Raw genomic sequence first — 12743 nt, 5'->3', positions numbered from 1 at the left:
GCTGTGGTGCTTTGGGCATCTGATTTGGATCGCTCCAGGATGACTCCCTTTTTTTCCAGGTTATGTCATCTAGGAGTAGACCCCATCTGCCCCAGGAATGTTGTCCAGGAGGAGTTAGAAAATGTTGGGAAGGGGCATATGGAATACTCTACTTAGCCTGATGCTGTTACGACCTGACCTCACTGCAAAGGATGGATGGATGGACAAATTAACAAATTATCACAGTTTTATTCGTGTATCAGCACCAAACTAGGTACACTACATTGAGGGACAGAGATCCAATTTTTTATTATAAATGAGAAAGACAAGAAACATTGTGCCCATCAACCAAAAACTTTGCAAAGGGCAGGGCTTAGCAAGAAAAAGGACATTTGTCATCATAAATATGGGTACATATCTTCAGACCATGTTGGGCCAGAGTTCCACCAAAGCATTTTGGGTCTGACTTATAACAGGGCCACAAATAAAAATATGTTCCTGAAAATACCGTGGACAGAATTTCACCACATTTGGTATGCATATTCTAGGGGTAAGTATTAACCAAAATCTGAAGTGCCCTACTGATTGATGCAATTGGCAGCTGCCTCACATATTTGCACGTCAGTCAAGATGCTTATGGTGAAACTAGGGGCCTGAGTGTTTATTTGACAACCATCGAATGAACATCCCACAACATTTTTCGATACTTTTACTTTACTTTCACTTTCATTTGTTTGGGTGCACCAAGATTTCCCAAGTTGAAAAATTAAAAAATTAGAAAGTGGCTGTGCTCTGCTGAAAGATAGCTATATTATCTTATCTTTAGTTATAAAGATAATCTTTATAGCTAAGACACATCATGATCTTAACTGCCACACTTTATGCTAAAGCTTCTGGTCTTTGGATAGGTGTTCCTTTTTTCCAATGTTCAGCTATAGGTCCTGGTGCTGTTACAGAGAGAAAAGGTCTTCAGTCTGCCATGACTAGTGCAGGTTGGGATACTTCAAGCAGAATCTGTTGAATGTATCATATATGGCCTGTCTGGAAATAAAACAGACACACTTTCAATTCTGAAACAACAGCAACACAACAAGAAATAGCATGGCAAAGAAAAGGTAATGTAAAAACATATTGTTGTTTATGAAACACAGTCTGGGATTTGAACATTTCAGGTAAGTCAAATGTATCCCTGTGGCCAGAGTGGGCGATGTCCTTATCAAATTTAAAACTGCAGGCTGATATTTTGAGTCAATGTCTACATTTGGAAAGACAATGTCAGAATCCCTAGTTTTCTCTGGTCCCATGCTGAATCTGATCAGTGAAGACCTGTTTAGTTCTATGTCATCATTCAAACTCTAACTGTTGAGATGGGGTCCAGGAAATGATGTCAGCTTTGTAGATAATTGACTTTCTTTGGAAGACCTGGTCTGATTAAGAGCAATAGCATTCATCCCACTCTTTCAAAAGCCTAATACTTAGTCTTTCACACCGAACCTGTAAAACAGTGCAGCCAGTTTTATTTGTTATAATGTACCATGTTCCTGGTCCACACTCTTTTATCTGTATCTGAGTCTTTCACAAGTTCAGTCCTTAAAAAAGAGAATAATTATTGTGGTTGGTTTTAATATTCATGTGGACACTGATAATGATAATTTCAGTGTCTACATAAGCCCATTGTTTTAACCTCTCCTTTAAAAGCCTACTCTTGATCCAGAGACATTCTACCATTCTACCTAACAATAATTTTTAGAAAATTTCCAGTCAAGTTTTAGAATGCATCATTGTGCACAGGCTGCATTGTTCAATGTTACAAATGACTTTCTGCTTAAAGAAGTCTTCCCCTTAGTTAGTTCCTCTACTTGATATGATCAATATGTTTCTATTAACAGACAATGTACTTCAGTCCTTTAAAGCAGCTGTGATCAAACAAACATCTCCTGCTTTGCAGCAGGTGGTGAAGGCTGTGCATCACAGGGCCTACACTTCAGGTGATTTAGGATACACAGAGGACATGCTGTCTACGTTGTGCTCGAAGCATGATCAAAGACTTCTGGGAGGCACATCAGGAGCCTTCAGACCAAGACCAGCAGATTTAGGAACAGCTTTTTCACCACAGTTGTCTCTCCATTGAACTCTGTCCCTTACACGACTACACACTTCTCATTGCCCCTCACATCTTTTTCCAAACTGGGAATGATTGTAATACATTGTCCCACCTGCACTACTGGAATGTTTACATGCACCTACAGTAAATGCAGTGGCTGACACATGTAGCTTACTGCAACTTATCTTGCACTATCCTACGATCCATTTAGAGTTTGCTGTACATACCACTAGTCTATTATTGGGTGTGAATGCTGCAAGCACCACATGTTCTTCTATGCACAGAATTCTATATCATTATTATTATTGTTGTTATTATTATTATTATTATTATTATTATTATTGTTAACATTATTATTCCACCCAATATTTTTGGACCCTAACTAGTTCCACATTTTTCAGCGTATTAAAACCATTCAAACATCAAAACGTTCAGCTCAATTAGGACATTATTGCTATCATTCAGATTTTTCAAATTTTTCAAAATATTTAACTTTTTTGGCAAAAATGTATCCATTTAAATGAGAAACATATTCAAACCCACTAACTTTCAAACTCTTCTCACTCTGTCATAGACTTTAAAACATTCACAAGACTTGAGACTTTCACAAATTAGCTCTTTCGTATCATTCACAGTTCTTACACAGCTGGTGTTTAAGTTTCATTAAATTCTCAGATTTTACCATTGGTGTGTATTGCGCAGAATGTTCACAGCTAGAGTGGGTGACATCATTGCTAGAGTGGAGAGAGGCTGAGAAATAAACCTAAAGTTCACTCTTTTACTCATGACCACGACCACAATTCTCATTCCACATATACATCTTTAACATCAAAATTGAGGTAAATTTATGATGGTTTTTGTGTAGTCCCACATTGTTAGGAAGGAAGAATCAGCATGATTCTCACTTTCTGACCCCACTGACCACAAACAAATGAGCATCACCATGGCAACCACTGCCTGCAGTAAGAACACAACTGTGATTTGGCTATTTAATCCTATGAGGGCATTACTCAGCAACACACACACACACACACACACAAACAGAGACAGGCACACTCTCTACTTCTGTCTCTGTCTATCATCCTCTTTCTCTTTCTGTCTCTTTCCCTCTTACTGTTTCTGTTTTTCTGTCAGTCAGTCACCCCCTCTCTCTGTTTATCTTTCTCCCTTCTCTTTCCTCTGTATGTCCCTCTTCTTCTGTATTTACTCAACATTAAATAATTCTAAAATATTCCAAATCTTTCAAATATTTTGTCTGAATTTTTGTCAAGCCAGTCGTTCAAGTGAGCACAAGCTTTTCAACAAATATTCAACATCTTGCGCACATAATTGCTATTAATTACATTTTAAAGGAAGTAATTCAACAGCTTTCATTCATGATTCCCATTAATTATCATTTCAAGGCAGCAATTCAGCCTAGCACAAGCTTTAGAAGAGATATTCAAGTATTCAAAGTTATTTATACATCATTTGTATTGTTCAGCCAGCATTGCAGTTTAGCGCAATCTTTTCCACAGGAACAGCAATAACACCCGCAATTTCCTCAGAAATTGTATTCTCTAATTATTATTATTATTGTTATTATTATTATTATTTTTCCGCCATTTTTGGACCTTAACCACTTCCACATTTTTCAACATATTAAAACCATTCACACAACACTGTATATATCAACTGTATATATCGACCTGTAAATTTGACCATATTTACTGACCTCATAATGTACATATCAATTGTAAGTGCCATCTGTAATCTCAAGGAAATTCAATCGAATGCAACTGGACTTAGTTATTTGTCTTTGAAGACGTTTCACCTCTCATCCAAGAGGCTTCATCAGTTCATGCTCGCTTGACTAGGCTGGGACTAGTCCAACTAGCTGGTGTGGAGATCCAGGTATTTAACCTCTGTAAAGGCATTCACATGGCCAGTGGTGTCATAGGCTCGTTTAGTGCCCCACTGTGCCAAACGACAGTCGTTGAGAGACAGTCATTTGGTTTCGACTTGTTAATGCCCTATTGTGTTATAACGACAGTCGTTAGAGTCACATGGGGTCCTTTCTGAATGGCAGTTGTTCTTAGAAGCTAAGTTGTTGAATCTCCTGGGAAGGGGTGAAAGGGCAGCATTGTAAATTGGAGATAGGTGGTGTCGCAGACCTCCTCCTCTGTTGAGAGATGTTTTTTCTAATTTCACATAGATGGCTTCTTTTACTCCTCTTTCAAACCATCTATCCTCTCTGTCCAAGATGTGAACATTGTTATCCTCAAAGGAGTGAGTTTTCTCCTTCAGGTGTAGGTAGATGGCAGAATCTAGGCCTAATCTGAGGAGTTGGGCCTCCTGTGCTGATACATGCGCTTGTGTAGTGGTTGTTTTGTCTCCCCAATGTAGAGGTCTTTGCATTCCTCATTGCATTGGACAGCATACACCAGATTGCTTTTCTGAGTGTGTGGTGTTCTGTCTTTGGGATGTACCAGTTTCTGTCTGAGTGTGTTGCTGGGTTTGAAATACACAGGGATACGGTGCTTGCTGAAGATCCTCCTGAGTTTTTCTGATACCCCAGATACATATGGGATATGTTATGGGATACTATGTTATTTCTTTTGTCCTGTTTTTCCTCCTCAACCACCTTGGTGGTGTTCTTCCTGGAACCAGCTGCAGTTTTCACAAAGGTCCAACTGGGATAACCACACGTTTTGAGGGCATCCCTCAGGTGTTTATGTTCTTCCCCTTGGGCCTCCGAGCTGGTGGGTACCTTATCAGCTCTGTGTTGCAGGGTTCTGATAACACCAAGTTTGTGTTCCAAAGGGTGGTGTGAGTCAAAAAGGAGGTATTGGTCTGTGTGTGTGGGTTTCCTGTATACCCCAATGTGGAGGCTCCTGTCCTTTTCTATGTGGACGTCACAATCTAAGAAGGGCAAACTATTATCTTTAACATCTTCTCTGGTGAACTTGATGTTCCTGTCCACTGAGTTGATATGTTCAGTAAAGGCTTGCACTTCTTGTATTTTGATTTTGACCCACGTGTCATCCACATATCTGAACCAGTGGCTCTGTGTTGCTCCTTCAAAGGAGTTCAGGGCCTTGCGTTCTACTTCCTCCATGTATAAATTGGCCACAATGGGAGATACCGGTGAACCCATGGCTGTGTTTCTGTCTGTAAAATTTGCCATTGAACTGGAAATATGTGGTGTTTAGGCACAAATCCAGAAGTTGGCATATGTGTTCTGGTCTGAGTTTTGTTCTGTCCTGGAGGGAGTCATCCTGTGTAAGTCGCTCTCTTACTGTTTCCAAAGCTTCCATGGTTGGTATACAAGTGAACAGAGAAGTTACGTCGTAGGAAACCATGGTTTCATCTGGATCCATTTTTAAGTCCCGGACTTTGTTGACAAAATCAATGGAATTTTGTATATGGTGGGGGGTGTTGCCCACCAAGGGAGCCAGGATGTTTGCCACGTGTTTGGCAATGTTGTAGGTGACCGAGTTAATGCTGCTTACAATGGGTCTGAGTGGAGCCCCTTCTTTGTGGATTTTTGGAAGTCCATATAAGCAAGGGATAGAATCTTGCGGATAAAGACGGTGATATTGTGCTTTGTCAATAATCCCTTCTTTTTGTAGTTTTTGTAGACATTCTATTGCCTTCTTTTTATAGCCACTAGTCGGTCTCTTTTCAGGGTTTCATATGTTTCTGTGTCGCTGAGTAGTGTAGAGACTTTGGCGTGGTAATCAATTGTATTGAGCACAACTGTGCATCGTCCTTTATCTGCTGGAAGAATTGTGATTTTGGGGTCTTTGCTGAGTGGTGTAACCGCTTTCCTTTCCTCAAAAGTGAGGTTGGAAGGGGGGGCCTTGGCGTTGGACAAAGCTGCTGACACTTTTAACCTAAGCTGTTCGGCTTCGGTTTCTGTTAAATTGTTTTTCTTTATAGCTGATTGTGTAGCTGTAATCAAATCAACTGTAGGTAACTGTTTTGGTGTCATGGCAAAGTTCAAGCCTTTGGCTAAGACCTCTTTCTCTGGTTGGGTGAGTTCTCTGTCTGACAAGTTCTTTACCCATCTGTCTTGTACTGTATTCTGTGCTGGAATGTCAGTCTTTTGCTTCCAAGTAAGAGTTTCTGTGTTGTTATTGCTATTGTTCCGAGACTGCAGGTTCTGGAACTTTCTGGTCTGTCTTTCTTTGCTTTTTGTTGTGTTGAGATAACTGGCCTTTCTTGGTGAAATCCACAACTTTCTCCAACATAGAACCAGGTAGGAGTGATGTTAATTTCTGTAGTAATTTCTCTGTTTTCTCTTTCAGCCCTTCAACAGTGAAATTAATCTGCCTTATCTGCTCATTGAGGAGTTGGTTTTGTGCTTTTCCTATGATTCTTTCCACTCTATGGCCTTCCATAGTGGAACATAGGCATAGGCTAGTTGGTATAAGCCTTTGTTGTCTGCATCTCAGATTAAACCGTAGGTGGTTTCTGTAATCTGCAATTTTCCGAGCCAACTTTTCATATTCCCACACCATTTTCAGGGTTGCCAAACCCAAAAAAAAAGAAAACCCAGCCTAGTCAAGTGAGCATGAACTGATGAAGCCTCTTGGATGAGAGGTGAAACGTCTTCAAAGACAAATAACTAAGTCCAGTTGCATTCGATTGAATTTCCTTGAGATAACCATGACCTGGATGAATGAGAATATTCACAGGCTTATTGCCATCTGTAAAAATATCCATAGTAATAACCTTACACTGTCCTTACATATAACTATAGATGTTATATATCCGCACTTGCTGCTTACTGCACTTCTGGTTAGATGCTAACTGCATTTCATTGCCTTGTACCGTATTTTCCGCACTATAAGGCGCACCTAAAAGCCTTAAATTTTCTCAAAAGCCGACAGTGCGCCTTATAATCCGATGCGCCTTATCTATGGATCAATATTGGTCAATCGTGGCTACCGTAGTCAGGGGGCGTGGCCGAAGTAACAGATTTAAGCGCACTGTGGATAAAACGAGAGCACGTACGGTGAATGTTCGCACCACAGGGAATGAGAAGTCGTCCTTCACTGTAGTTCTCGCTTGCCAGGCTAATGACCAGAAACTACCACCCATGGTTATTTTCAAGAGGAAGACCTTGCCAAAAGACTTTCCAGCCGGCGTCATTATCAAGGCTAACTCGAAGGGATGGATGGACGAAGAAAAGATGAGTGAGTGGCTGAGAGAAATTTACGACGTTAACGACGTTAACGAGCCGGGCATGTTGGATGCCGTATTCGCCCAGCTGTTCAATTCGGACACTGAAGAAGAAGAATTCGAGGGATTCGTGGATGAGGAATGAACTGATAAAGTGAGCTTTACGTGTTTCTTTTGTGTGTTCAAACTGAACAAGGTTGGTCATATTGTGAATATGGACAGTAACGTTTGAGCAACATTGAGTTATTGTTAAATGGTTATTGCTTTGCACTATTTCGAGAGTTACTATATTGTTATTGCACTTACGTCTGAGTTACCGTAACGGTATCAGACTCTTTTACGTGTTTACTGAATCGAGTTACATGTGTAACGACAATAAAGTTGAATCTAATCTAATCTAATCTAAAAAGGCTACTCTCGATCCAGAGGTCCTAGTCAACTACAGACGTATGTCCAACCTTCCCTTACTCGCCAAGATCCTTTCGAAGGCTGTCACCAATCAGCTACATGACTTCCTATATATTAATAATTGATTTAAGGATTTCCATTCATTATAACACAGAGAGCACTGGTCAAAGTTACAAATGACCTACTAATTCCATCAAATGAGGGACTTGTCTGTACATGTATTGTTACACCACGGTACTAGACTTGATACCACAGACCATCACATCTTACTACAAAAACTAGAAAATTTAATTGGCATCAAAGGAACAGCATTAAGGTGGTTTCAGTCTTATTCATCAGACAGATCTCGGTTTGATACAGAATGCTGCTACGCATGTCCTTCTCTGCACTGGCTCCCTGTAAAATCCAGAATGGAATTTTAAATCCTTCTTCTCACCAAGTCCTTAATGGTCAAACAACATCATATCTTCAAGAGCTCATAGTACCCTCTTACCAAACTAGAACTCCATGTTCTCAGGATGTAGGGATTCACCAAAAGTAGAATGTGAGCCACAGACTTCAATTAACAAGCTCCTGTCCAGTGTGATCTTCTAGTTTTGGTCTGCAAGGCAGACACCATCCTTACATTTAAAATTCGGCTTAATATTTTCCTTTTTTGATAAAGTTTATAGTTAGGGCTGTCCCAGGCTAGCCCCTAGTTATGGTGCTACAGGTTTAGACTGCCGGAGGACTTCCCATAGTACACTGAACTTCTCTCCCTCTCCCTCTGTACACATTCATGTCCCTGTATGCTACAAACTTGTCATCTGCCCTGGAGTCTTTTTGCTTTCTCAGCTTGCAGGTTCCCATGGATCGTGGTTGCCCTGCAAACACTTGTTTTGGCTTTTTAAAAATTATTTCAACTTTCAATTCAGTTCAATTCAACTCAATACAACTCAATAAATCTTTATTGTCACTGGCAATACTGGTGCAGCATAAAAACATGAGAAAAATGTTCTGTGCAGAGACAGGCTCACCTTGACCCATGTCAACAGAAATGCAGCTTTGTGCAGTAAGGCCCCTGGCGGAGGCTTGTGTGTTTATATCAACACAGAGTGGCGCAAGAACTCTGTGCTTGTTTCTAACTACTGCTCGTTGCTGCTGGAGTTTATCACCGTCAGATACGGGCCATTTTATTTACTGTGGGAATTCACCTCTGCTCATAATGTGTACATTCCCTCCGGTGCAAAGGAAAAGGAGGCATTCTGTGGACTCCATGGGGCCATTAGCGAACTGCAGAATGTTCATCCTGATGGACTGATTATTGTTGCTGGAGACTTCAACAATGCAAATCTCAAATCAGTACTCCCTAAGTTCCATCAGCATGTGAACTTTGCAACAAGAGGGGCAAATGCGTTGGATATTGTTTACACCAACATCCCTGGTGTGCATCATGCAGAGTCTTGCGCCCAACTTGGACACTCAGACCACATCTCATTTATGTTAATTCCAGCATAGAGACAGCTCGTCAGACATGTCAAATCGGTTTTGGAGCAAATGGTTAATAAATGATCAATGATAATAATAAACAAATTCCTGAGCACTAATATATGCCCATTAATCTGAAGCACAGACATCTGAAACCAAAACTGTTTTCTGTGCAAGGCTGTAAGCATGCTTATATTTGATGTAAAGTTGGGCCTTTTAACATGAGGTCTTATAGGGATTGACATGCTGAAGACAGCTGCAAGTGGCCATTCAAGCAAATGCATTTTTTTAGAAATTCACTGTGGGCTTAATTTTTCAGCCATTACTCTGTCACATATAACCTGTTGCCACAACAAAGATAAAGAAGCAATGAAACTGTGAAAGTGTGTTTTACAGGCCATGCTAATTATTGTACTAACGATTTTCTCCAACAGCAGCTGACTTCAACGGAAGTCACACAACAAATGACAAGAATATGTGTGTCTTCTAGCTAAGTACTCAAAGACTCAAAGTCACGTATCACACACCTCAAACCTGATCACACATCTTTTGATATTCTTTGAGTCAGTAGATTACCTGAAGGCATTCTGTTTAAACAGGTATGCACTAATGTGTCCTCCATTCAGATATCTGACTTCACATCCTGGCCAAATCTCTTGTAGACTGAGCACTCCTGTACGAGGAATGTAGGCATCCTCTTTAGCCTGGACCACAATGATGAGACTGGTGTCTACAGGCACTAGGACAGTAAGAAGGACAGATACACCAATTAATACATGTTGTGATACAATATTGATTACTATTGTTATGCAGATGACACACACTGATGTCAGATTGAACATTTATTGAATTGCTGCTTCCCTATGAGCTAGAGTGCAGTCTCAGATCCTCAGGCAAGAACTGAGTCACAGTTAGTAAGTCTTGGCTAAAAGACTCAAGATCCAAGCTCTGGGGTTTGCAGAACTAGTGACATCTTCTTTTAGCCTAGCCTTAAAAAAAGTGGAGGACATTCTTGCAAGAACCAATTAATCTCTCACAACCTCCTCCATGATGGCAGCCAACTGGAGGATTAACTTACTACCTCTCTGATGAACTCAGTGATGGCACTGTAAAAGTGTGCAATCATTGTCTTCAGCAAGCTGAAGTACATTCTCTGCTGGGCTTTCTCGGAGAGAGAGCTCATGTTTAGTTTTGTTAATGGGACTTGATATTGTTTTGTTTTTAATGCTTTCCCTCGTCCCATCTGCATTATGGTACTACTCAGAAACATTGCCTATAAATCTGTCTGCACAATACAACTTACCGGAGAAGTTGGCCATGTGTGTACATTCGTCCATGACCCCCTTCATGAAGCTTATAGACTCTCTATGCAATGATGGTCGACAGCATTTGACCGAATGCATCTTCTTCAGATGAAGTGTGTTCTGTGAATGTGGGCCTCTAAGGAAAAAAAAAAAGATTTTAGATGAAAAGTAAATGATGAAACAGTGTCACTGGAGCGACAAGTAATACTATGACTCTGAAAATTCAAACAGAACCGTTAAAACAAACATGCAAATGACATATGAGTAAAGTATTGGGATTTTTTTTGTCCCTCTTAACACACCATACATAGAAAGTATTTTTTCCTAAAGAGCAGCTTCAGCAACAGACTCATTCAACCCCGCTGCTCTAAGGAACGATACAGGAAATCGTTCCTACCTACTGCCATCACACTTTTTAACTCATCTACCTCTGTCAGAGCCATGATTACACACCTGGACTAAATCTACCTCTCACCTTTATGCACTCTGAAAAAATGGAGTATTCTGATACTGTTTTTACTATTATTTATTTTCATACAAGTGCCCTTTCGTGTATTTTATTCTATTTATATACCCAGTATTTTGTGTCATTGTGTGTTTTACTGTATTGAAGTATACCGGACTACTATGACAACTTAATTTCCCCTCAGGGATGAATAAAGTCATCTATCTATCTATCTATCTATCTATCTATCTATCTATCTATCTATTGTCACACCGTGGTGAGGTATTGTCTTGTTTTGGGTTTTTGTCTCGTCATTTCCTGTTTTATTTTGAAGTATAACTCTCCTCTCGTTTCAGGTCACTTGCCCTTCCTCGTGTCTCCAGTCTGATTGTCTTCCCGATTACCTGAGTGTTTCCACCTGTTTCCCATTACCCTTGTGTGTTCAAAAAGTCTGCGTTTCCCTTGTCTTGTGCCAGTGTGTTTCGTCTTCGTATGATCACGCCAGCGTACCTTGCCACAGTCATAGAAATCTTGTTTAGAATCTCTTTGTTGAATCCTCTGTCTTGAGTGAATTTTTGTTTAACCTTTTCATAGCACAGCTTAGTATCTCGTTAGATTTTTTGACATAGCCATTCCTCTATATGAGTGATTTTTTTGTTGTAGATCATTAATAGTGTGATTTTGTTTTTCCTCCTTTGGAGTGATTTTTCGTTCTCAGTAAGTAGTATTTTTCCTCCCAAGGGAGCGTTTTCTGTTTGTTAAATCTTATAGCCTGCTTTCGTTTCCTCGTTGTTTTAGTTTATGTTTCATAGTCGTGGGTTCTCTTCTAGAGAAGATCTCACGACAGGTAATTTTCATAGCCTCTCTGTTATTTCACTCTGCCTAGAGGATTTGCCACAGACATTCGCAATAAAGATTGTTCTTGCTACACGAGTCTCTGCATCTGAGTCCTGCTCGGAGCCTCAGCCTGACATCTATCTATTTCCAATGCTGAACAGAATCAGATCAGATCAGAATCAGATCAGAATTCCTTTATTTATCCCTGAAGGGAAATTCTTGTTCTTACAGACATTGCACATGCAGTATTCCTGACCAAAAAGGAGAAAAGTGCGGAGTATAAAATAGGATAAACAAATAAAGATAGGATAAACAAAAACTAAAATCTCAAAGTACAGGTATTTACAATGTATTCAAATTTTTTAAGAAAATTTAAAATACAGGTATGTACATGTGTAAAAAAACCAATATATACATTGTATATATAAAGTGAGTCAAGAAGTACTTTGTTAAAGAATATTATGACAGTAAAACTACTTGAGTCATGACGCAAAGTAACACATTTATACATTTGTTTGGAGTTGGGGGGAGGCATTTTGTACAGCCCTATTATAGCTCCAAGAAAACAAGTCAGGCACATGTGTTTAAAACTCATCTAAAAGCAATTTATTACAAATGTACGAGACCATTTCTCATCAACCTCGTAACTTTCTGTTTTGTAGTTTTTTTGGTGTAACATCTGCTGACATGTGATGAGGTATTTGATGATGAAGGGAGAGGTTGAAGAGCCATAAATAAGGACTTAATTTCATTCAGAAATCAAGTTTTGATTCCTGATGGACAGGTTGCAATTTTCTTTCATTCGCGTCACAATGCAACATTATGGACACATTGGGGATAATAATGCAGAGAACTCACAGACATTTTGCAAAATTGCAACCTTAATCTGAACTATTTTAAGTGCAAATTCCTTTCTTCAGCTAGATTACCTGCTCAAGATTATTTTTTTTTTGGGCCAGCTCCAGGAAGAGTCCTGGTGGTTCCAAACTTCTTCCACTTATGGATTATGGAGACCACTGTGCCCTTTGGGACC

The 12743-nt window shown here is 39.8% G+C and overlaps 1 protein-coding gene across 3 annotated transcripts in view; it reads right to left on the bottom strand.

Annotated features, from left to right (window-relative positions):
- Positions 1-208: 208 nt before the first annotated feature.
- Positions 209-12743, bottom strand: part of abhd18 (abhydrolase domain containing 18) — a 66721-nt gene continuing 54186 nt past the window's right edge. For 2 of the 3 annotated variants that reach the window (XM_046406289.1, XM_046406287.1), the window contains 3 exons: positions 10428-10564; positions 9701-9863; positions 209-1020 (listed from right to left, as the gene is read on the bottom strand). In XM_046406289.1, coding sequence (XP_046262245.1) covers positions 963-1020; positions 9701-9863; positions 10428-10564 — 358 coding nt within the window. In that variant the 3' untranslated portion in view covers positions 209-962. The remainder of the gene's footprint in view (positions 1021-9700; positions 9864-10427; positions 10565-12743) is intronic. The other variant, XM_046406288.1, reaches the window with a different exon arrangement.

Source organism: Scatophagus argus, chromosome 12 (assembly GCF_020382885.2).
Source record: "Scatophagus argus isolate fScaArg1 chromosome 12, fScaArg1.pri, whole genome shotgun sequence".
NCBI classification, from domain to species: domain Eukaryota; kingdom Metazoa; phylum Chordata; class Actinopteri; family Scatophagidae; genus Scatophagus; species Scatophagus argus.
This window is presented reverse-complemented; position numbering and strand designations above follow the sequence as displayed.